This window comes from Drosophila novamexicana, unplaced genomic scaffold, assembly GCF_003285875.2.
Source record: "Drosophila novamexicana strain 15010-1031.04,08,12 unplaced genomic scaffold, DnovRS2.1 tig00001059-arrow-arrow-pilon, whole genome shotgun sequence".
Classification (NCBI taxonomy): Eukaryota; Metazoa; Arthropoda; class Insecta; order Diptera; family Drosophilidae; genus Drosophila; species Drosophila novamexicana.
In genome coordinates, this window is record NW_020824837.1 from 484,548 (window position 1) to 510,742 (window position 26,195).

Genomic DNA, 26,195 nt, shown 5'->3' on the forward strand with positions numbered 1-26,195 from the left:
TCTATAATTTAATTATAATTAAAATATGGCAGTTTTTTAGCATTTTATTATAATTATATTTACATTTATAGGCTCGCTAATTGTTATGCATTTTTTTTTTGATTTTACACTGTTTTTTTCGGATACGTCTTTCACTTTGTTACCAAAATTCGCACATAATAGGCCAAGTTTGTTTTCCTTCATGACTTTATAGTTGGCCATGCGAATTAATTAGTTCATTTCCTGACGCTATTTTCTCCACATTCACTCGGCGGGAGTTTTGTTTTTATTTGTTTTTTATTTGTTTTTTTTACTGGATTTGTGGAGTTATGGCAATTGTGAGCTTTTGTTGTTCGCGCTTCGCTGCCAACTCTTAACTCCCAACTGCGGGCTGTTGGTTACTTTTTTTTTTTTTAGTTCAGTTTACTATTTTATAGTTTTCCCTTCTATTTTGGCATATATATATATATATATATATTGGCTAGCCAACTTTGTAGGCCAACTTTCTGCCATTGATTTACGCACTCGGCCCTTGACGTCGCGTTGGGCTTTTCAATTTGTTTTTTATATATTTTATCGTCGTCGCAATTAACACTTGTTGACAAGTTCAGTAGGCCAAGCCTCCATGTGTGTGTGTGTGTGTGTTGTTGTTGTTGTTGTTGCGTGGCAGAGTCAATTTAAACTTAACACTTGACGCCTACGCGTAGACCCCATTTGGGGTCCGACAACAGCTGCGGATTGCTTCTGCCATGATTTGGGGCGATTAAATTTTGATTTATGTCGCACTCATTAATTAGACGCCAGTCTATTGCCTGATTTTGGCAAACAAATTGTACCCATAGGGCAGTCGCTGCACAGTGGTTCACAGTGATTCATTTGGGGGCCCTTTTAATTTAGTCGCATATATAACATATTCATTATTAAATGTTGTTTTTATTAAATGATTTATTTCATGATTATTTATACTTTCATCTAATATATAATTAACGAATATTTGTTGATAATCACTTAAATGTTAGTTAAATCATGTTTTGATTTTACCTTAAGAAACTTTCTATATTGTTTGCTTTTTAGTTGAAGAGCTTAAGCTCCTTTGTCATTTACTGTTTGCGAATATTTTTCCTTTTCAAATTCGTTTTTAACCTAAAAAAGTTTTCTGCCAAGTTTTGACTGGTATTGAACCACTGTGCAGCATAGTGTCAGATTAAATTAATTAAGATTGCGTTCAAACCGCGCCGCTCGCGCTGCTTAAGCTATTAAGTGACCCAGTGAACGCACCGAATAAACACTTGTCAACTGCAATTGTGACCAGGCTACTCTCTCTTTCTCTCTTTCGCTCTCTCTCCCTCTCTCTTGAAGAGCTGACGTCACACTCTCTGCTAATCAGGCGCATACTTTTTGTGCATGCACAGCACGAACGACGACAAGGCATATATTAACGAAAATATGAAAACTCAACGATCGCATATTCAACACACACGCACACACACACCACACTTAGCCGCAGCTACGCACTGTGGTGAGTTCGTGTGCCGCAATTAGCGGACGGCAACCGGCCAAGCGAAATGTCCAATGCGCGCGCCTCTTTATTTTCGTATTGAAATTCATTAACAGTTTATGTTTAGAACAGTTGTTGTTGTTGTTGTTGTTGTTGTTGTTGCTGTTGTTGCTGTTGTTGCGATCGGCGCATTTGGCAAATTCATTTAGCGTTTGTTTTGCTCAGTTGTCGTTTGCTCGTCGACTGACCAACAACAAAAAGGCGTCGCGAAATGTACTGCAACAAAAATGTGCAAAAAAGGTGCAAAACTTTGCACAATTGAAGTGAATGTTTTGTGTTTGTAATCGTTATCGTTATCGTTATGCTTATTATCGAATGTGAAGTATTGACGCGCTGTGAAAATGTGTGAGCCTGCGACAGCAACAACAAATTTCGTTAACTGTGATTATGAAAATGTTGAGGACGAGGGCATTGGCGGTGAGTTTCAAACCTAACGAAACATATCGAAAAACCTATCGAATTCGCGCCACGCAAGATCTACAAGCAAATATTGTGCATAATAAATAAGAGTCTGGCATTAAAAGCAAATTCCCAGAGCAAAACATACAAGCATTATGAGGTCTGACCTAGAGCTGGCCACAGAATAAACAAATGACAAGCTAGTATATATATATACATATGTACATACTAATGCCCAGCATATAGCTATAATATATGGGTATTTATGCCTACATTAAAACATTATTTTTGCATTAGCATGCATACTCTATAAAACAAATGGGGTTTTATGGGTATTTCTATGCGTAAGATCACAGGAAATACATAAATACGTTTTATTGTTGTTTTTCCAATAATTTTTCTTGTGAATAGTCTGTTGTAAAGAAAAGCTTTCAATTTGTAATTGATGTTGAATTTTACGTGTTTTTAGTAAATGTTCTTCAAAACATATTCATAGGTTAATATGTTTAGCCTGTTTATTAAATTAGTCAGTATTCTATTAGGCATATTTTTTACTAGAAACTCGGGTAAATATATATTGTTATCTATGAACAATCAAAAAAGTTAAATCAAAATAAAGATGGAAAGAATTTGAGCTACAAATGTTAATTATTATTTTTATTTCTTACTACTATTAACAAAAGTTTTTGAGAATTCTTTGCTCTGCATTTCGGTTTTTTCTCGATTAAATCTAAAATATTTATAATAATTTTATTCAAAAACATTTGAAATATTGATAAAAAAGAAAAAAACCATCGTTTAAAAAAGAACTTAACTTGATTAAAATTGAAATTCAACAACTTTTTTTGTTTTCTAACTTTTTTTTATTAGTAAATATCTCTTTTCTAGAGCATAACACTCTCCTCCATTATGTCTTAAAATTTTGCACTCTTCGTGTTTTTTCAATTTTGCATTATTCATCATATTTTATATACAACAGTCGCCTTTTTGTGGGCTGCCAACCGCAAAAATAATATATATTATTATATGCCCCGTATATAAACATATGCTTACCAGATGATATAATATATGGTATATGCCCTCTCTCCATAATGAAATTATGAACAGTTCCCTTGTGACACACTCGCCGAATCCATGTAATGCGTTCGCTTTTCGTGATTAATTGGTAAATATTGTATTTGTGTTTGGCTCAAATTCGTTTCGACTGGTTTATTGTGCCAAATAGAGTGAAGACGGCGCACAAACAGGGCAAAGGCGCGTTCCCCAACTTATCTAAAAATAAGCATTAGAACTTGTGCCAAAACAAAAAAAATAAGAGATTAAAAAAAAAAATGAAAGAATGTGACGCGTGGATTTTTCTTTCAATTTGTTTTGCGTTTGGGCGGGGTATCGCGACCTTGAAGTGCGCCACGTCCAGTGCTGTAAAACTATTTCAAAATGTAATACTGGGAAAAGAGAACTTAACAACAAAACGCTTCTCTCTGCTGTAAGTTAACCAGCTGTGCCAGTCAATCATCAATAGCTCAAAAGACTCGCTCATGCGCTTGTCTCTAGACCCTGTCATTTAGGGCTATGTTCATCTTTCTGATTGGCATTCAGCAGACGTTTCTTTCACTGAATGTCTTTCGTCGGGTATTTCTTTTTATTATTTCAATAACTGACAACTTCTTCCGCTCTGCGGTCACTTTAATTGGTTTCTTTCTGCCATTCTATCGCGCTGTTTACAACTGCAAATTGTTTATAAACTTGCTTCGATTTCTATTTTTACATAAAGGAATAAAAAACAATACGCACAATTTATTTAGCACGCAAAATACAGAGTTTACAATTTTTTATGCCAATTTCTGTGGCAGTTTTTCCAATGAAAATGTTCTTTGTTTGCCCGGAGAAAACGCTTTGTAGAATTTTCCTTGCTTAATTGCTTTGTAAAGGCCCAGTTCTTGGGTGAATTGATATTAATGTACACAAATTCATTTTCATTTCCGTTCTACTTTGGAGAATATATAAACAAGCAGCAGCATAGTGTTGCGAACGCCCGAAAGTAGTGTTAAGTAGTGGGGTAAAAGTAGGTTGGAGTTGAAAATTGTGTGCCTAAAGATTAACTTGTGCATGTCCTTGATTTAAGCAGTGTTGAGTTTAATTAAAGAAACACGCGTAAGAACAGTGTTGAGCAGCATAGAAATTGAGTACTTAAAAGTGCTGGATCAAAGAGATGCAACGTCAGCAGTGTTGAGCAGCAACAACAGTTGACAACATAACAATTATCGGTTTGTGCATAAGCGCTGCCAGACAGAAGCTGGCAGCTACGAGCTGCACTTGTGACAGCTGTCAACCATTTAAGATAACATGATTTTTCGCGATGTGGCAACACCCAAACTGGAAATCAAAATAGAAATTTCGCAAAAGCAATGCAAACAGGCGATTTTCTCAATTATACAAACTTGACAACTTAAAGATCATGATGTCAGCTATGCTTATACACATATTTATCGTATTTAAAGCCTCAAATTAAGATTTCCCAACTGCAGATTGTGTTGTATACACATAAGCAAAGTATATATATATGTATATCTATTATATTATTACACAGTTTGCGCATTTTCTTTCAAGCAATTTGTATTAATTCCACTTGAGTATTTCGTTGTTGACGCCCACAGTAAATGCCGCGACTGCTCAAATGGGCGACTGTTAAATTGTGCCCACTCTCTCCCTCTCTCTCTCTCTCTCTCTCTCTCTCTCTCTCTCTCAGGCTTCGTTTACCCCTCTCTCTCTCTCTCTCTCTCTCTGTCATTTGCACTAAACACTTGGCAGTTAAATTGCAATTAAAACATTAAAACGCAGCAAATAAACTGACTACTGGACGGGGCAATAAACCTAGACCCAACGGCCACTCTCCCCCTTCTGAAAGGCTGACTGTCAGACACCCCCCCCCCCCCCCCCTCTCCACCCATCTATTACTGGAAACTAAACAGAAATCTGACGTTGAGTTTTCAAGTGAGTTTCGGTTTTCGAAACGCAGCTAATTGAAATGCCAATTTGCCATTTTGTTGGTTTTCAAATTTTCATTTAAAGCTTTTGGTGTGCTTCGTTTTTCCAGCCTCTTGTTTTGCTAGCTGCCTTTTAATTACAGGCAATGACTAGTTTTTATTGTTGTTGCACTTTTGTGGGTCGCCATGGGCCAAGACAGGTTGCATTTTCCAAATGTGGCCAAAGCAACAAATGCGAATGCGAAAAGCGAGCGCGAATGCGAATGCGGCATATGTGAATGCGCATGTGAATACATCATGAAGTTCAGTCACTCAAGCGGCTGCCTCTAATGCCAAATAAGTTATTTTGGAATTTCAATTATTTTTGTGTCTCTGTGTGTGTGCGAGTGTGTGTGTGTGTGTGTTGGTCAGCCTCTGCCTGCCACACAGCTAAGCATCAGCCCACGGTGCCGCACAGTGTGATGCGTGACAGCAGGCGTTGACACATGTTGATTTCTAGCTGAAAACTGAACCCTGCAAACAAAATAAACCAAAAAAACCCTCATTATGAGCTTGGCTGACCAAACGCACAGAATGGAATAGAATGTGAATGGAATAGCATTGGGATATATAGCTTAATTGATATGGTGTGTTTTTTATCATCGCCAAAATATATTTAATATAATAGCTTGAGTCCTCTTGGAACTCAAGACAGTTTAGTGGGTTCGTTAATTGTAATTTAGGGCTCAGATCACGTGATTTATGTACAGTATTTATCTACAAGCTAGAACCTTTGAATAAAAAGGAATAAAATGTAATCTGATTTTATACAAAGTCTGTCTTTAGACTTCGAAAGCTTCAATTAGATGATATTATTAAAGATATTCTGGGCTCTATAAAGATTACGTTAAATGTTTGAGAAGTACTATCAAAATTCGAAAAGATTGTCTTTCGTATTCGTCCCTTGCATTATCCTTTCGCTATATCCCAAATGTTTCGCACTGAAAACCCACTTGGACTGATTTGTAGCTAAACGCAAGATCTTGGGAAAGTCCGCCCACACACAGGCAGAACTTTTCACACACACCACAAAAAAAAAAGAAAAGAAGAAATTGTGAATGAAACAGGCGCTGTTGGGTATTTCCCTCGAGTCATAAAAGAGCACAGTGAATGCAAAAAAAAAAAACGAAAGAAACTTGTTGCCACATTTTCAGGCGAATAACTACTGAGGTGGTCGGTTAGCTGGCCATAAAATGCACAAATGCCCATTCGCGCAGCGGGCATTTGCCGCCCAATGCGATCCTGTCAGCGACTTGATCCGTGAGAACGGAAAATGCCGCAAAATTCTTGCACGCACTGGCTCAGAAGAGACTCAGTCGCGTCCAGTCAGTGTCATGGCAAATATATACATGATGGCCTTCGGCAATCAAAAATGCCGTGTAACTAATGCCGTTTAATTGCCTAATTGACCATCCAGAATTTTGGAATACCAAAACGAGCCCGTCGTGTGCCACAGCCAAGCAAAACAATGTGCACAAAGCGTCGTCTGTCATTGAAGTGCGACTCGCGACTCGCGACTTGCAACTTGCGATTCACGACTTGCGACTTTCACATCAGGTGTGCCATTTGTCGAAGGTTAATTGCCAAGGGAGACATCTGGTAAACTGACTGTGACTCGCAGGAAATTCTATAAAAACATAAACTATCTGTTATTTAATAACAAAATATGTTATTAATATGCCGCACCTCTCTATCTTAAGCTGTATTAATATATACATCTTTTTATGGTCAGCTATCATCGCATCTAAGTGCACACCCAACACACTGACTGTCAACAGTTTTCGCCCCGCTTCGCTTTTTAGTTTTCTTTTGGCTTGTTTATCGGCTTAAGTCGTTGTCCAGTTCCATTTAATTGGCCAACTGTCGTCGCCTCATCGACAGCCACTTTGAGTAATTGGTTTAATGCTGCCTTTTTCACTCTGCTTTTTTTTCTCTGCGCTCACCTGGGTCAGGTAATTTATAGACAGGTCTCTGATCAAGCATGGGGCTATAAAACTTATAGAGTATACATTTATCTTGAGAAAAGTAACTGAACTGAAGCTAGCCGAAGGAAGCTGCGTGGTAAAATATAGCTAACATTTAGGTCTAGTCCATTTAGTTGAGCTGCTAATGAAGGCAACATTTTATAAGGGGTATTCCTTTAATTAATGCTTGCTAAAGTAATATTTAACCAACTGTTTATCTATTGTACTTTTTTATGGAATATTCCTCTAATTAATGCTTCCAATAATATGTAACTAATTGTTCTTTTGTTTTATGGGCTCTTTTTATCGCTTTCACATATTAGAGGTATTCCAGTAATTGACAAAAAAAAAATAGTTTTAATATATATTTAAAGTGCATACAAAAATGGTTTTAATATATATTTAAAGTGCATATAATACCTAATCAAATTGAGAGATTTTCTGTAATAATACAACCAAGTTCCTATATATATTTTCGATAAGGTAATACCCCTATTGCTTTTTGTTAAGCATCAAAAATAAGAAAATAGGTAATTTGTTCAGCCGAAAAATTATTAAATGGGATTTTTAAACATTTTAAAACAAATTAATACAAATTTTTGTTTGTGGTAATATGCCGAATATTTTTCAACAGTAAAAGTAATAAAAATTGTTGTTAGCTACGAAAATTGCAACTCAAATATTTAAGCAATTATTGTTATTTTTTTTTACCTCCAACATTCACAAGCACAAAAATCAATTTTCAAATTAAGAAATTATTTTCATAAATCAATTGATAAAATATGAACAATTTACGTTGAGGAAATTGATTTACAAGGAAGCGAAAAACAGCAGACGTGCAGAGAGTGTGCACAGTGTGGTGTGTGTGTGGTACAGGTTGTACTGGTTAGCGTTGACAATTTTGTATGGCACTTAGCCATAAATTGATGCGGGAACATGGCCAAAGGCAATGTGTATGGCGCGTGCTTGTAGGGAAATTGTAGAAATTACAGCTAGGCAGGAGAGAGAGAGAGAGGAGGTGGCAGAGTGGGGCGGGAGCGAGGCGTGGTCTGTGTGTAGAGTAAAGACTGTAGCGAAGACAGACAGAGGATCGCTGTCAAGATGAATTGTTCATGGAGTTGGCTCAACTCTCTGAATCTCTTTCTCCTTCTTTCTCTATCTTAGTCTAAAGCTCGACTCTTTTTCTCTCTCTATCTCAATCTTACTCTGATGTCTGGAGGAGAGAGATCTCTCTTTCACTCCACTCAACTTCTTGTGTCTTGTGTTATTGATGAGGCTTTTGGCTGTTGTCTCTAGGCCTCTGACCTCAGGTGTCTATCAGCTATTGTGGGCGTGGCCGTCGCACTTACACCTCTATAATCTGCGTAATTGATGAAGACATGTTTGCTTTCGCTTTTTTTTTCTCTTAATTTTCATAGCTGTTGTTGTCATTGAGATTTATGTCTGCCTGTCTTTGATCCCAGGCAATTTCTTGTGGTTTCTGTGAGCCACAGCAATTACTCATCTGCAAATGACTGAACCGTACTGAACTGAACCGAGCTGAACTGACTCATCATTAGCTCATCATTATTATGATTATCATCAGGCATTTGTTTTGTTTTTTGCTTTTATTTTGTTGTCATTTGATGAGCCGCAACTTTCACTGACTCTTGCCTAATCCAATTGTATATTCAAATATTATAATCCCACACATTCAACTAACTCGTCAATTTTCACTCTACAATTGCAGAATCGTTGCGTTCCGGCGTGGACCAGACGGAACTGCAGGAGCTCAATGGATTCGGGCTTCTGTTGCCCGCTGTGCCCAGTCCCGGCCAGACGCCACGAGACTCCAAACGCGCCTCGTTCAGCAATGAGCTGGTCTGCTGCTGTGGCGCTGACACCGACAGCTGCAACTGCGCCGCCGAGAAGGCGCCCAAGGTGAAGCGTTGTGGCAGCCACGCCCCCGAGGCGTTAAATTCCGTAGAGCCAAATGGCTGCCAGCTGGAGCAGCAACTGTCGCAGGAAGCGGAGCCGCAAACAATTGAACAGCTCAAGGATGAGGAGATTTTAAAGAACCTTACAAACACAGTTTCCAGTACAAATGAGGTGCGTATTTAAAGGCAATTAAATAGGTTGATTGCAGATTTTAAGCAGCTCTCTAGATGTCAACATTTCAAGTTTTTCACCCATTTTCCACCCGCATAGTTGCGTTTTATTCCATTACGCTCTACTTTATGGCTTACTAGCCAATATTAAACTCGTTAGTTCTGATCCAGTGTTATTCTCAAAAGTAAGTTCGTAATATCTCGCCCATCTTTCACCCTTTGAGGTGAAATTTGTTATATTTCTGTGATACCACTTAATGCTTTCCACATATTTTTGACTGACGAATGCAAATTGTTAGACTTAAAGGTTTGAACTGCATATCAATCAATAAATTAGCACAAAGCGTTTCAAAATGGCCAAGCTGAAACTATTCCTTTCTGTTTAATATCTCCACCAGGATCGAAATGATACTCATAGCACAGGAACAATTCAGCCCGATACGGCTGAGGACATTGTCGCCCAAAATCCCGCCCTGAAATGCTACGTGGATAATGGTTATTTGAACTACGAGCGTTTGGCCAAATGCCTCGAGACGAATGACAAATGGCAGGAGGAGAACGAGCGCCAGACTTTGGGACTCGCCATTGTCGTTCAATACATGTCCAAGCAGGTGAGTCTGAACAGTTGTACAAAAGTTGAGAGATGAATGGCACAGAACAGAGTTGTTCATCAGACGGAACAGAGAGAGCGAGAGAGAGAGAGGGAAGTAGAGCATGAGAGTGGCAGGGAGAGGGATTTAGCCAAACTGGCGCCAGGGATTGCGCGGCGAAGCGAAGAGATTTCCGAGTCTCGGAGTCCTGTCAGGCATTCAAAAAGTTTTGTTCAGTTTTATGCGCTGCTGATTCGCTTTGTCCAGCATAGCCAAAGGTCTCACCTGCTCTAATAAAGGACCGAGTTCTCGGGCCCGCAGCACGAAATTTGCCTTAAGCTGCGCTTAAATTTGAGCTAATTTTGTTTAATTGTTGCAGCGCTCGTTAAGCCCTCAACTCAATCCGTATACCCATTCGAAACCGGATCCGGCTCTGTCGCTGAGCCGGGGCCACTTTTTGTGTTTGCACTAATTAAAAGTTGCAAATGTACAAGTTTGCGGCCTGCCTGAAATATCTCAATACCCTCACCTTATACCCTTCCAACTCGTTTGTACCCTTTGTTTTTGTTCATTTTGCCAAAGGGTGTGAGCTCTCCTCGCTCTCGCTATTCATTTAATTGTTATCATTCTCAATGCTTAGATTTCTATGTATTATCTTGTGACACGTGTGAGTTTTAACACGGCTTGTTCTGCCCAGATTTAACAGTTCGCTTTGCTCTATAAAACTTGCGAGCTGTTAAAAATTCAGTTCATATCAATTGTCTTTTAATTCGCATAGGATAAACTCTTACTACCTGCTGGAATTACCTACAAATGTAACCCTTTGAGTTCTTAGTAGAGCACGCTTTTGTTGGTAACATTAAATACTTATATACATCAAAATATTCAAATATATCCTTCAAAAGGTATACGTCTCTTGCATCTTGAAAGCTTGAAACTTATAAAAGAGTTTTTCAATAGAATATCCTTCTTTAAGATAGAAAACCCAAAATGAACAAACTATATAGATTTCGGTAGACTTTGCTTTTTGCTGGCTTTGACAACTTTACTGGCTTTTTATTCTGAATAGATTATGGCATCGAAATTGTTACAAGGACTTTTAATCCTAGAATCGTTAGCAAAGTCTGCTGCTATATAAAATAATCTGGAAAATAATCCAAATACACCTCGCTGCAAAAGACAAATGTCTGCAAGGGTATTAAATCGTTGGCTTGCCGAAGATAGCTTTACTTTCTCGTTTTTTTTTCTCATTAATTTCTTCAGCTTTTCAGTTTTTATGCATTTTCCTTAGCCTTCTGTTTTTTAAGATTTATAGAGTATTGAGATATTCTCATTTCAAATATATATAACTTACATACCTCAATGTTAGTCACAGATCGAGCTAAGGTGGCAAGCCTTGCTTGATTTCCCTCCCAACCCACCTGTTTTTATTTTTCTCTCCAGCTCTTGGGAGTAGCTCTGGTTATGTTCCTAGTTATGTTCCCCTACCTGTTAAAACCTTCGGCTGTCTTGTTTTTGCTCAACTATTAAATATCAATAACAAGATCATAAAAATACGCGACAAACATTATTTTGACATTTGCATATTGTGAGATGGGTTCTCTCCCCCTTCATAAATCGATTTATGATGTTGTTTGTCTGCTGACTTTCCAACCGCAAAAATACAAATGCAACAGGTAGAAAATCAGCTGAGAGAGAAAGAGAGAGAGAGAGAGAGAGGAAGAGAGAGAGAGAGAGAGGAAGAGAGAGAGAGAGAGAGGAAGAGAGAGAGAGAGGGAAGACGATTTGAGAAGGAAAAATAGTTTCCTTTAGATATTGTCTACGGTTTGCTGCTCTTTCTCATTTCTGATGCACAATTGCGTAAATCCTTGAGCAGGATATACCAAAAATTGTGCTCATGTCAGAGCGAGGACAATGTCTCACAAAAATGTGACACTTTCTACGGGTTTTCTTTGCGCAGCTTAGAGTTAAGACAGCAAAGTAAAAGCGAGGATAATGAAAAACAAATCTTGTGCTGGGAATTTTGTAGTTCTAATACTTTGCAAATAAAGTACATACCAGAATATCTCAAAATATTTTTTAAAATGAATAATTCTCTAGTTTCCAAAAGCAGAAGAAACTTTTTGTTGGAAAAAAATACTCCTCCAATAAATAGAAAAAACTACTCGAGACTTCTTAAAGCTTCTTCTTCTTAGCGAAAACTATCGGAGCCATTTAAGAACTTCTCTCGCTTTTTTATTTTCATTAATAATAATTATTAATAATCTATAAATTTTCTGCCAACCAAATTGCATGTGAATTTCCCCTAGGCCAGTGGAATTGTCCCACAGCACGAGGTGAAAGAAAAATTCCCTTTTGCAGTCTCTAGAAATCCCATTGAGATTACACAACATTTAAGTAGTTGAATATTGTTGCCGCAATGTTTGGCTAACTTGTTGCATGCGGTTGGTGCACAAACATTCAACACGCGGCAACTTTTTCCGCGGAATTTCTCGATTGCCCAACTCAAGAAATGTTGTTTCCCACTAAAAGCCTAAACGGCTGCTATTGCTGTTGCAACATAAATATTTATTTAGATATGTTGATCCAGTCAGATTTCACGATACAGTGTGAAAACCGGGAAAATGCACAAGCAAGGACATTCGCTGTGCCTAAGGATATTGTGCGAAGCGTGTGCGCATTTTTATTGATGCCAAATGTGAAGGCCATGCGACTTGTCAATGTCACAAGGCTAGGAAATGCTCTAGAAATGGAAAACTGAACTGAATATATGGACTCCAGTCTCTCAAAGGATTATGCGCAGTCAGCGGCGACGTGTCCTGGCAGCCGAGTCACATTCTAATTACTCAGTTGCTCAGTTGCTCAGGTAGGATAGACATAGACGCATAATGTCATGAGCTTGTCGCCGACATCGAAATCAATAATCACGGCGACAGGCGACGGGCGACGGGCGTGCCTCAATTGCAATCAATGTCGGACTGTCTGAATTTGGGGATCAAATTGTGCCTAAACTGCAAACGATTATTGACTTACCGAGACAGAGAAATTAATGAGGCAGAAATCTGAGATTAACTTGATGAGATAGACTGGAGAGGGGTACATATATATATGTGTAACTATCCTATAATTTACTTGAAAGAAACTTGCTCAAAAGAATGATGAATGAATGAATACTACTTACAAATCAAAACATTCAAATCTATTGCAAATTTTCTTTGTTCTTCTTTAACATAGAACGATAAAGAATAATATCCGACAATACAAATAAGTATTATTAACAAATCAAGACATCCCAATATATTGGAAATTCTCTTTGTATTCTTTGTACTAAAGTTGGGCTTTTATCATAAGTGGCTCTGCAATTGTTCATATCTGATTTATACGCATGTTTCTGTTATCAGCCTTGACATTGTTCTACTCCCGTGTTAGTCAGAGTTTAACTTAGTCACACTGTAAAGTATCCAAATGATTCCAAGCACACAATATGTAAAACAATATATCTAAAAGAGCAGACGTAATCAATGCAAACACAATGTCAAGTGCCTTTTGTTAGTCTTAGCTCACGTACGGAACACACAGACGCTGACGCCACAAGAGCTTAAAGCTCGCAAGAGCAGTTGACACAGAAATCAAGCGTAGCAAAGCTTTTTGCAAACAAAAGCACACTAATACATGCACACTTGTCAATACATGCACATGCACTGGCATCTACTCATGCATTTTCTATAGAGCCTGCAGACTTTTAATATGATTGGAAAAAGGCAAATGCGACTTAACTTTTATTTTCTTTTATATATGTTGATGTATTTTCTTGCTTCTTCGCTTCTTAAAATCCTTCTTGCTACATGCTAACTTCCGAAGAAGTACTTGTCGCACAGCTAATGGCAAACTCTTGAAAAACAAAAACTGCGCTTAACTCACATTTAACTAACATTCAGACGTGTCAATTGCAATTTGAACTAGAGCTAATCAAATTTAGTGCCAAGATTAAAGATACTTAGATACCTTAACTCGTATTCCCTTGAGTAGCTCTAGAAGAGGCGCTCAAACTTCGACACGCGCACGCCCAAATCGTAGCAAGAGGGAGGTGAGCAAATTGAAGTGCATTCAGTCAGCCCTCCGAAGACGCCCCAACTGCCCAGACGCGGGCTGTGACTAATTTTTTGGTTATACACATATTTGATATGCACCCAAACCGCATGAGGTAGCCAGACTAAGCCAGACTCTGCGCAGGTTTTGCAATTTTTCGGCTTGAGGCGTTGACCAAGCAGCCAAAAACACCCTTCGGTCCACCGAGGGCTACACCCAATTTTGTTCTTTTGGTTTGGTTTGCTTGGCTTGGTTTTTTCTTGCTGCATTTCTGTAGTAAAAACTTAGAACCCTTTAACGCTACGTTTCTAAATCCCCTGTAAATATTTTGTACGCCATTTGACCTGTCCACGGGACAGGCCTAGCCTGGCCTGATCGGAGCTATCCTTGGGTTCCTACCTGCTGCCTATAAAAGCAGTCGTAGGCACCTTTCTGTCGTCAGTCTACTTCAAGTATTTGTCGTGTTCAACACGTGCTGTAGAAAATATTTGCAAAAATGTTTGACAATTTTGTGTTCACCAACGAAAAGTTATCCGCCGAGACCATGGACTTCGATTTGATCAGCTGGACATTGCCCAGCTCCGCGAGCGCAAATAGTTATATGGATAATATCTCAGCTGCCACAAGCTACGAACTGCAGCAGGTAATGCAAGTTTACAAATTATAGCTAGGTCATCGATTTTTTAATTGAAAATAGAACTTGTGGTTCAATATTTACGTAATTCTTCAGAATTGTTCTGATTTTTCAATCTATTTAAACAAGTATAGATACAGTTGCAAATGCGTCTGGTTAAAGCGAGACAGCCATATGTGCTTTCTTTTACGCATTCATTCACTTTAAATGTTAAGGTTCTTCAAATATCTAATATCTTAAATCTCACTTAAGATCTTTTAAGGATCTTCCTGACATATGAATATAACGAAAATACTCAAGATAATAATCGCATATTCCTTTAATTAAACTCAGGAAAAGACAAAAGCAAGTGAAAATAATTCCTCTTATATTAACTTATTATTATTACAATAATGAGATTGGAATCTAGAGCATTATTTTTATAGCCACAGCGTGGGCTTACAGTTAGGAATACGCCTACAATGAGAAGTTAAATGCAGGGGAAACTAAAAATATCACCACCCGGAATATTCTTTACTGTCTGCATTAAATATAAAGCGCAAAATATTTGAAATTGAAAATTTGATAAATTCTTGTGAACCCAAAAATATTATATTGATGCGCTCAACTTGTTGCCTTGCTTATTAAATATCAAAGGAATACCCCTGTCAGCTATTTTTAAACTAGCAGAAATTCCCAGCAAATGTCTTCATTAAACTTAAATTATAAAATGCTTAAAAAATAGTTAGTTTTGCAATACCTTTTGCCTGGCTTACGCTATTTGTCGCTGGTCATAAACCACGTTTCCTCGCTTTTATGGCCAAGGGGAATTTTCCCATCGTAAAACCATTCGCACGAACAATAAACCAAGTGCGAACTGCTAGGAAAGCACTTGAAATGCAAATGCACATAATGGCCAGGTAGCCAAATCCCTGGCAAGATCTCTAAACGTGTTGTTGCTCCCTATCTTTTGCAGATGGACATGCTGAGCTGCCAGGAGAGCAAGGCCAAGAGCACGCTGGAGGAGACAATTGCGCTGCTGCAGCAGACGCAGCACAGCTGCGAGGAGCTGCGCCAACAGCTGCACGAGAAGGATGTGGAGTGGGCCCAGCGCCAGCAGGAGCGGGAGCATCTGCAGCGCACCGAACTGCAGCAGGGTAAGTGTCCAGCTTGCCCCTTAAAAGAAAGCTAGACTCAGCTAAGACTTGCCTCTCGAATCGCTTGCAGCACAAGAAAAAGTGCAGGAGGTGCAGCTAATTGCCAAGGAGCGTTTCCGTGAGCTCGAGTCCCAGCTGCAGGCCAAGGACGAGGAGAAGAAGGAGGCGCTGCAGGCGTACCATCAGGAAATAGCCCATCAGCTGCGCCACAAGCAGCAACAGCTCACCATTGCCGAGCAGCAGGTGCTCCAGCTGCAGACACGCCTGCAGGAGCACGAGGCGCAGGAGCAGCAGCTGCGCGAGAAGCTAACACGCAAGGAGAACACGCACGCCATACGCCTGGCGGCGAGCACACAGCGTGAGGAGGAGCTGCAGGAGCGCATCAAGTCGTTGACCAAGGAGCTGCAAACGCTGCGCGCCAGCACCGAGCACAATGAGCGCGATCTGCGCGATCGCCTCGCCCTCTCCCAGGACGAGATCAGTGTGCTGCGCAGCTCCTCGCAGCGACGCAGCCCGCCCAACAGCCAAGCGGACACCAGCGCCGAATTGTGCCGGCTGACCAGCGAGGCGGAGAGCTTGCGTTGTGTGCTGGAGCTGAAGCAGGCCGAGATTTCGGCTTTGTCCAAGCAGAATGCCGAGCTGCAGCGGGAGAACGACGAGCAGCGCGGTCTGGGCAGTCGCCTGACCATGCTGGAGGCACAGAACGAGATGATGCGCACCGAACTGGAGGCCAAAACCGAAAAGGAGAAGTAAGTGCTAAGCCCCAAGCCCCAAGCCCCAAGCCCCAAGCCGAAAGCCCTTTCAAGCTTTTGAGGAATTCCTTACAAAAAAAAAAATATATCAAAAATTGTCTGTTTCGGCTCAAAGTTCAGATCCCATTTTTCGTATCCGTCAGCGGAGTTTCAATAAATAATAAATAAATAAATTTGCACATTTTCAATAAAATTCTAAGAAAAATATATATAAGTCTATGATTAGTTGAAAAAGAGGATTTGAACCGTCGCCCTTCACATTATTTCCCATTTTAGTTTCTGTTCATAGTAAATCGAAATAGTTTTGGGTTCAAACCCCGTTGTGCAGCCTCGACCTTTACTAACTGTTCCTCTTCCATTGCAGAGATATCCAGCGTCAAATGGAGGAAATGCAAAAGGCCTTCAACCATGAGAGCATCAAGCGCAAGCGCCTCACCTGCGACAAGGAGGAGCTGCAGTATCATCTGAAGCAACGTTCCGAGCAGCTGCAGCTGGTGCAGGCGCAGCTGCACGAGCTGTCCAACAGCTCGCAGGACAGCTCCCTGAATCACGGATACAGTCGCTGCAATTCGGCGCGCTCCTGTCTGGAGACGTCGGCACTTAATACATCGAGCACATCGCCGCCAGCATCGCCGGTCATCAAGGGCGTCATCGAGCGCAACGATTCGGTTAGCTGGGTGCTCGAGATGGACGATGAGACGCCGCAGGTGGCCGCCTCGAAGCTGGTGCGACGCGCCGGCTCGCTGCGCAGCACCAGCGAACGCAGCCCCACCCAGCGCCGCCAGCTCTCGCAAAGCGCCAATGCGGCCACCAGCAATGGGCATGCGAGCAGCCAACATGGACCCAATCCGCTCTCTCAGAGCATGTCGGCCACGGCCCTGATGCGCAGCCATGGCAGCCAGGAGTCGGAATCGGCGCGTCCGCTCTGCCGTGCTCGCTCCCAATCCGTTTGTACCAAAGCCTCGATCCAGCGCCAGCAGCAGCTGCAGCGCCAGCGACAGAGCAGCGATGCACTGACTCTGCCCGATTGGCATGTGGACGAGCTGTGCTCCAGCTCGCCACAGTCGGCGCACAACCATGCCGAGATGCGGGCACGCAGCAGCACCATGAAGCTGATGGCCTGCGTGGACGCGTACCCGAAGGCACTGAAGAAGTTCCAGGAGATACAAGAGTCCGCTGGCGAGGCCATGGTTTCTGGTGCCAATTCCGAGGATGAGAGCTGCTCGGCCTCGTCGGAGGATATGCGCAGCTCATCCGCATCCAGCACAGCATCCGCGGCGGGCTGTACGCTCTCCAAGCGGCAAAAGCAGCCGCCGTCGCGCATGTCCATCGAGGAGGCGTTAATGCTCGAACAGGTCAACAGCCTAAATGGCACGCCCATGGAGGTCAGCTGGTCGGAGGATGCCGCTGATGCGGATGTTGCCGCCGCGGCACACCCACTGGCATGACAGGCACCCGTCGAGGATGATGTGGGCTACGAGGAACGGGCCGTCATCGAGCAAATAGCCGAGGCAGCCGAAGAGGCTTATGAAATGGACGCTGATGCGCAGCAGGAGGATCTAATTGTGGGCGGCGACGACGACGACGAGGAGGACGCGGACGCGGACGCGGATGACGATTACGATGATGATGATAGCTTTTAAAGCAGATAGATTGCGCGCATAGATTGTAGAACAATTCGATGGGCAACAAAACTAAACTAAACTAAAGCAAAGCTTGGCGACAGAGTCAAGAAAGTTACAAACAAAATATGAAATGAACAGAAAAACAAAACGCTAGAAATAAGCCTAAACAAATTTGGATGAATTTGCTGTAAATAAGTTCATAAAGGAGCGCTTCAGTGGATGAGCTTTTTGGCGAGGACAACAATATACATACAGGTATACATATATATGTATATATATCTGGTTTTTCATTTGCGGCTATGATTAGAAAAGAAACACATATTACACCTAGATACATGAGCACAGCAAGCGGATCCGTCACAGTCTTAAGAGAACTCCATATGGATTGATAGAAAAGAGAAGAAAAAGGAAACCCAGCCAATCACAAAAAAAAATGAACATGTGTTATATGTAGCACAGTTAATGTTTCGTATAAATCAAAAATTGATGCAAAATAATAACAGTATAACAGTAGTATAAAAGTATAACAGTAGAGCAACTTTTCGAACTACTTCAATGAGAATACAAAACAAAAAAATACATATATATATATTTAAAACAAAATTTGTTTCAAATACGAGTGCACATATTGAGTACGTACCGTATCTAATGAGAGGGTTAGGCATTTAGCTCAAGCAGTATATGAATATATTTGCATTCAACTTATTAACTATACAATACACATTTATATCTAAACATATGCATATTATAATGGTATTCTAACCTAAAAGAATGTGGAATAACTCGAGATATCGTGCATATATATATAGATGAAAATAATGTTAATGTGCCCCCCGCAACCGGAAATCCAAATATAAGTCTAGCCCCCACATATTACCCATTGAGCTCAAACGGAAAAGTTAAGTAAAAACAAAGAAAAACAAAGAAAAGAAAAGAAAAACTCACTTGATGTCCTTAATTTAAATACCTAAAGCCCGCTATAGAAGGGGCTTAAGTACCCCGATTTAATATCTAAAATTGTAAAATCTTACGAAGTTCCCCGTTGTAAAACTTCGAACCTTAAGCTTTAATTAATTTTTTTGCGTGTGTTTTTTGTGAAATTTATTGAGCATTATTTATTATTTAGTTTTTAGAATTCAGATTTAAAAAGAGCAACATCTATGTTAATTGATTAACTAGCCTATACATATAAATATTACATTTAGTTTTTAGTACTTAGCATTTAGTTAACTTTACAGCTTTTAATTTGTTATCATTGATTGTATCTGTATCCGTAAATGTATCGAAATCTTGCAAGTCTTATATATGTGTAAGCTAAAAGGAAACGCAAAAGTTTATAACACGCAGCATTGTCATTAATTTTTAAGTACTATTCAGATACTCTATATTATTTTTATGTGTGAGCCCAGCAGCAGCAGCAGCAACAACAACAACAACAACTGAACAGAAATTGTGTCTATATCTATAAGAAAAGAAAGAAAGATCAGATTGTATAACAGTATAACACAAATTGCAATCCAAGCAAAAACCTACAGCATATTTTTTGCTAAATAATTTCAAAAACCTAAAATAAATAGTAATTGTTTCAAAAAAAATTTAACCAGATGTTCTCTATGGGAGATGGAATAGTTCGCTAGCAAAAAGCTTAGGTATGTCCTTCAGATGTCCTTATGGACAAATTATGTTAATTTTTCTTTCAAGATGTGCAGCCAAAGGAACAAAACTATGCAAAAATTACATCCATAAACATTATACTCTTTCTTTCTTGTTATATCTTATTGAAAAGGGCTATTCTTTGGTAATTTATGCTGAAAAATTTACGGTCGTCAAACTCTCAACTGAAGTAACAGGCGAACGGAAATGCGCAGCAAGTAGCCAAGCATTTTGGAATAAACATATTATTGCATACCCGTAAGGGGCAGTTTTGGAACGTCATATCTCCAGGAGGAGTTATGTCGTTTGGGAACGTCATATCTCCAGGAGGAGTTATGTCGTTTGGGAACGTCATATCTCCAGGAGGAGTTATGTCGTTTGGGAACGTCATATCTCCAGGAGGAGTTATGTCGTTTGGGAACGTCATATCTCCAGGAGGAGTTATGTCGTTTGGGAACGTCATATCTCCAGGAGGAGTTATGTCGTTTTGGAACGTCATATCTCCAGGAGGAGTTATGTCGTTTTGGAACGTCATATCTCCAGGAAGAGTTATGTCGTTTTGGAACGTCATATCTCCAGGAGGAGTTATATCGCTTTGGAACGTCATATCTCCAGGAGGAGTTATGTCGTTTTGGAACGTCATATCTCCAGGCGGAGTTATGTCGTTTTGGCTGGCTGCCGAGAATTTTCTTAAAATCTGCCAAAATACCAGGCGAACAGAAATGCACAGAAGGTCGATAAAAAATATTTTTAGCTGCCGAAAATTATTCATTGCATATCCAAAAGGGGCGCCCTTGTCGCCGGCAGGGTCCCAAATTTTTAGCTAAAATTTCCCAAAAATACCAGGCGAACAGAAATCCCAGAAGGTCGACAAAAAATATTTTAAGCTGCCGAAAAAATTTTATTGCATACCCAAAAGGTCGCCCAAAACATTTTTGTCTGTAGAAATAAAAGAAATATGCATAGAGGAATCAAAGCAAAAGGATAGTTACAGTTACATATTTCACCGAGCAGCCATCATGGATTTTTGATTGACCAATGGCGCGCCGGCGCACAATCCAATTTTATTCTGGTGTCGCGGACTTTTGGCTACCTGCTGGCATTTCTGTTCGCCTGGTAATTCAGCTGAATTTGGTTGAAGTTTTGTGACACAGCCGACATGCCGAATGGAATTTGGCGACCGTTAAATTTAAATGTTAATTGCAACCTAGCAACCGCATTTGAGTAAAATGCGAAATCTGCTTGATGTCGCGTAAGTTGTCTGGATAACCACCTCTGGACCATTTGATTTTTTGGGCATAGGACTTGTCGGAGGTTGCTAGTGTATGGGATTGATATGGGTACTTTATTAAAACGTTTTTTTTTTTTTTTTATTTAAATAAATACCGATGGCAATCGACAGTCGGGATCCGTACGAGAGTATATCACTCCGCAGTCGGACTGTATTTACTCGAGATATGGCAATACGTATTTTTTTTTCGAAAACATTAATTGGCCATATCTCGAGCAAATGGAGTCCAACCTGGAAGGATATGATATCCTCCTTGGGCAGAAGCTATAGCTTTGCCATATCCTTATAGATAATCTTAACAGCGACACTTTCTTATACATTTAATTATCAATTTTTATTGCTATATGAGTAAATGAAATCTGTACAAGAACAAGAGCTAATACTTAAACTCGAACAGCCTGTGCTTGGTCCTTCTTCGCGTGGAAAGTGTCCTCAAACTGTTTCAAGAGCTTGAACTTTTGAATTTTGCCGGAGGTGGTCGTGGGGAATGTATCGACGGTCACCACATACCGTGGCACCTTAAAGTGGGCCAGTTTACCCTTGCAGTAGGCCTTCAGGGCCTCGTTGGTAAAGGACTTGGGATCGACGTCGCTCTCGAGGCGAACAAAAGCGCAGAGCTCCTCGCCCAGACGCTCGTCAGGAACGCCAATAACCTAAACGAAAGAAAGGAGGACCCCATGAGTAGCTGAAGGAGCAAGCGCTGACTGTGGAAACTTACATGAGTCTCGATCACCTGCGGATGGCTGTTTAAAAAGTCTTCGACCTCTTTGGGGAAAATATTCTCGCCGCCTCGTATAACCATTTCCTTGAGGCGGCCCACGATGCGTCCGTAGCCATCGCTCTCGAGCACAAACTGATCGCCCGTGTGGAGCCAATTGTCCTCGGCGAGAATCTCCTTGGTTTTCTCCACATCGCCATGGTAGCCCAGCATGGTCATATAGCCGCGCACGCACAGCTCGCCCGGCTGGCCGAGGGGCACAATGCAGCCCTGTGCATCGATAATCTTGGCCTCGATGTGATCCGTGAGGTGACCCACGTAGTGAAGGACTCGATCATCCTGCTCCCCGGGCAGAGACTGGAAGATGACAGCCGTTGACTCGGTCAGGCCGTAGACGCTGTGGACGGCCTGCACGCGCAGCACCTGCTTCATGTCCAGGACGAGCTGCGGCGAGACTGCGGCGCCACCAGTGATGGCCTTCCTAATATTGCCCAGCGGCAGCTGCAGCTTGCGCTGCTCAGCCACCAGATCCACATACATTGTGGGTGTGCCGTGTATCACAGTGCACTTTTCGTTGATTATTGCCTGCAGCGAGTCCTTCGGACTGAAGCCAGCTGCTGGCAGGACCAGGGTGGCGCCCTTGGCCATGGCCGCCATGATGGTGATGCCCACGCCGAAGGCATGGAAGAGCGGCACCTGGACACAAATGCGTTCGCCCTCGAGCTCGTTGCGGTTGCCCACATGGATGCCATTGTTGACGAAACTGTGATGGGAGAGCACCGCCGCCTTGGGATGGCCGGTGGTGCCCGACGTGAACTGCACATTGCACGGACTTTCAGGCTGTATTTCGCGCTGCAGCTTTCCAATCTCCGCCTGCTCGCTGGCATTGCTCAGATCGAGCAGCTCATCAAAGCGCATCGCGCCCTTCAGGCTCTGTTGGCTGTTGATGATAACGGTGCGCAGATGAGGAAACTTTTCGCTCTTGAGCTTGCCCGGCTCTGATTGAGCCAGTTCCGGGCAAATGTCACGCAGTATCTCATAGTAGTTCTGCGTCTTGAATGTATCCGGTGCCAGAATTGCTTTGATGTCCACCTTGTTCAGGCAGTACTCCATCTCGGGTCCTTGGTAGGCCGGATTGATGCCCACCGAGGTGAGACCCGCACGCGCCGCACCCATCATGCCCAGATACCACTGGATATAGTTGGGCGCCCAGATGCCAACCGCATCGCCCCTCTGCAGCCCCAGCTTGCGTAAGCCCGCCGCCAAGCGGTCCACCTCAGCCAACAGGCTGCGGAACGTATATCGCTTGGCCTCGTGACACGAAACCAGGGCCTCCGTGCTGCCAAACTGGGAGGCGGCCAGCTCCAGCTGTTGGCCCACATTGCGATACACCAGCGGCTCCTTGCCTATGTGATGTAGATAGCTGTTGAAAGCTGCGCTCGATGTGGACAGGCTGCAATGGAGAGATTGGACAGAACATTAGGTAAAATATTTATACCTATTAACAAAATAAATAAAACATTTATAGAAAAAATATAATTCATATATGTATGTATGTATTCGGCGCGAACAATTGTTATCTCTATTACACCCATATTCCACGCCGTTTGGTAAATTTTGCAAAATTGCGAAACAACATTGATAAGATTGGAAATATTTTAGGAACAAAATTATTGCTTAGAGAACCAAAAAGTTTTTTCGAATCGAAATAAATTGAAGAAAAAAAGGGGATTCATTGTGCATATGAAGCACAGCCAATAGGTATAATAAAAAGTAAGTTAAGTTAAGTTATAATGCGGTACATATACGTGTAGAATTGATATATGCCAACCTAATATGCGTGTAGGTTCGTGTCTCTGCTGCGGGTGGTGTGTACTCACTCAAAAGCTGTTCAGCTTGCAAGCCGCTTCAAAAGCTTTCGCCAAAAACGTTTATAGCAAGTTTTTATGGCGCTCTGTTTACAATAACAGCCTTGAAATGGCTGCGTTTTGTTGTTGTTGTTCTAGTTGCTGTTATGTTTTTGTTTGGATTAGCTTGCAGAGCGTGGCATATACATACATACATACTTATTTATGTACATGCATATGTATGTGTTTATATATTTGTAATCACATACACGTGGTACTGGCTTATCTCGACAATTAAAAAGCTATTAAATGTGACATATGTATGCGAAACTAAGTATGTGAAACTATTTAATATAAAAAATGAAATAAATACATATACATATATATTTCCCTTTTGCCAAGTGGCTGAACACCGGCTAAAAATACGCAACTGTTAATGGAAAAGTTTCTGTGCAACAGGTGCTTGAAAAGATTCTGCGCAGTTAGATAAAAATTTGATAGGCAAATTTTAAATGCGTTTACACAAAATTAATTATAACAGTTAGCATTTGGCTGGGTCAATAAACAGGAGTTGTGGGATATACGAATGTTACGCAATTTCTGGTAAGGCGTAGATGTCGACGTGGGGGCAAACTTAGAGGATTCAAGAAACAACCCTTGGAAAATCTTTGAGCTAAGCAAATGTTTGCAGCTGTTGGCATATGCGCACTTGGGTTAATCCTTTGCTAGAGCTGATGTCCTGATAACCTGACCTTTTCATATGTATTCGGGTTTGTGTCCTTTCTAAGCATTTACCTGCGCAGCGCCTGCTGGCCCAAGCTCTGAACGAGCACATGCCTGGACACGATTTGCAGCTTCTTGTTGAACATGTTTCAGACTCTTTTTTTTGTTTTGTTTCAAATACACTTAAAGCACAATTTGTTATTTTTTCATAACTTCTCAAGTGTCAATATGTATTCACGATTTGCGCAGCGTTTGATTCACTTAATAAAACTTCGCAAAAATGCTGCGGACAGACACGTCCACTATTCGCCGCGTACAGACGCGTACTGAGAAGGCGCTAATCGGCGACGTCGATTTGCTAAACTTAAAGAGGAATAGAGATAGGAAGAGAGAGAGAGAGAGAGAGCAGAGTGTGGGCGAGAGCGCGGTGAATCGAAGGGAAGGAATCAACAATATTTAGTTCTAATACCCAGCACAAAAAATAAATGTGTGAAGGAGCGTATATATAAACGGAGCAAATAGGTCACAGCTTCTGCCTCAGGCAAGACGATCGAGTCTAGAGACAAAATTAGTTCCAGAGTATTTAGTACCTTATGAAAATTTCCCCATCACTCGGGCTACATTAAAACAATGAACTTTTTAAGCTGAAGTTCAGACAGCCCATAAAAACTGTCTCGAATACTTAAATATATATATAATTATTGAGTAAAAAAGTAAAAAAAAAGAAATATAAATATATTGTACGCTTTTTGCGTGTTGTGCCTGCTCTGTGCACATATCACGATATATTTGTGTGCAGGGTGTTTGTTAGTCGCGCAATACTGTTTTACACACTCTTACTATAGTTATTTATTCAGTGTGCAGGGTGTTTGTTAGTCGTGCATACTTGTGTTGGTGCATACATTGTTAGCTGTTGCTATTTATGTTTTAATATTTGCATTAGTTTTCGTTTGCCGATCGGCGCCTTATTTTTATTGCGATTTGTTTTGTTTATTATCATCGCTTGTATTTTGTTTCCACATTCTGCACGCGGCACGTGTTGACGTCGACGTCGACGTCGACGTCGACTTTATTTGCTTTACGTTTTTGTTTTTTTTTTTATGTTTATATTTTTATTCGCTTCAATTTATAAAACCGGCATTTGTGCTCTTTTTCGACCGATTTTATTTATTTTTTTTTTGTTTGTTTTCTGCTCGTTTTTTGTGCTTTTAAATTTAAAAAGCTTTGTCCGTTGTTTAGCGGCAGTTTTTTATGAGATCCGCTGAGAATTGGCCTCGCTCTGCTATTTCCACTCTAGGTTTATCAAACAACAATTTCTATTCATCGTAATTGGCTGCTTTCAATATATTCGAATGATTCGTTTTCAGACTCGACTCTAATTTTCCGCTTTTTATTCCCACATATATACAAAATATATATGCATTGAATTAATATATGCATGCTCAGTAGAGTTTAGCATACAATGGGAAAATAGCAAAAAAAAATAATTTCAAATTTTATGATTTTTGCAGTCCCATTTTTATGATTTTTTTTTTATGTACTCTAGCTATTTTCTTTTTTTTTTAACTTTTAGGCAAACACAATTTAAACAAATACATAATTTAAATGATTTCTAGAAGCTATCTAAAATTATTTGTAGCTCCTCTGATTTGCTAATCGAAAATCCAGCTCTTTGTGCTCGTTATCATATCAACTTTCTATATTTTATTGTTGGCTTAGGTCTGCCCACATTTTGGCTGTCTGGAATTTTTTGTATATATTTTTAATAGAATTTTATTTAGTCTTATACTCTGTTCTCAAAACACTAAAAGGGGTGTATTGGGGGTGTGTCTGTTAGACCGCTATTATTATGTCTTAAGGATGTTTTCTCCTACGCACAAAAGTTTGTGGAATAACAGTCTACGCTGAAATAATTAAAACAGAGACATAAATAAGGACTACTGATTATATCCAAAAAAGATTATATAAGTAATATATTAATGTTGCGTCCACTTTTCCCGAAGTATTTTTGCACTAGACGTACAGAGTAGACTGCAGTTGGGAGCATTAAACGCGCTAGTTAAAAATTGGAGTATAATTCCTGTTTTTAAGTTTGCCAAATTGATAATCAAAGAATTTCTTATC

The 26,195-nt window shown here is 40.6% G+C and overlaps 2 protein-coding genes and 1 long non-coding RNA gene across 5 annotated transcripts in view; 1 reads left to right on the top strand and 2 right to left on the bottom strand.

The window, feature by feature from the left end:
• Positions 1-19,419, top strand: part of LOC115765849 (trichohyalin) — a 94,614-nt gene extending 75,195 nt beyond the window's left edge. Inside the window, exons 1-6 of one of the 3 annotated variants that reach the window (XM_030709576.1) lie at positions 1,784-1,954; positions 8,656-9,014; positions 9,412-9,624; positions 15,282-15,462; positions 15,533-16,211; positions 16,579-19,419. In XM_030709576.1, coding sequence (XP_030565436.1) covers positions 1,879-1,954; positions 8,656-9,014; positions 9,412-9,624; positions 15,282-15,462; positions 15,533-16,211; positions 16,579-17,662 — 2,592 coding nt within the window. In that variant the 5' untranslated portion in view covers positions 1,784-1,878 and the 3' untranslated portion in view covers positions 17,663-19,419. Of the gene's footprint in view, positions 1-1,783; positions 1,955-8,655; positions 9,015-9,411; positions 9,625-14,158; positions 14,336-15,281; positions 15,463-15,532; positions 16,212-16,578 lie in introns of those variants that run through there. The other 2 variants (XM_030709575.1, XM_030709577.1) reach the window with 2 other exon arrangements.
• LOC115765850 lies at positions 2,827-4,244 on the bottom strand. Its single transcript, XR_004018158.1, has 3 exons — positions 3,731-4,244; positions 2,990-3,663; positions 2,827-2,930 (listed from the first exon to the last, which is right to left on the bottom strand). It is a non-coding gene; the product is annotated as an uncharacterized LOC115765850 (long non-coding RNA).
• Positions 19,420-21,098: 1,679 nt separating the features above from the next.
• LOC115765914 (medium-chain acyl-CoA ligase ACSF2, mitochondrial) lies at positions 21,099-24,380 on the bottom strand. The gene is made up of 3 exons (XM_030709660.1): positions 24,144-24,380; positions 21,502-22,954; positions 21,099-21,436 (listed from the first exon to the last, which is right to left on the bottom strand). The coding sequence occupies exons 1-3, from the start codon at positions 24,215-24,217 to the stop codon at positions 21,167-21,169; spliced, it is 1,797 nt and encodes a 598-aa protein (XP_030565520.1). The 5' UTR covers positions 24,218-24,380; the 3' UTR covers positions 21,099-21,166.
• Between the last annotated feature and the right edge of the window lie 1,815 nt (positions 24,381-26,195).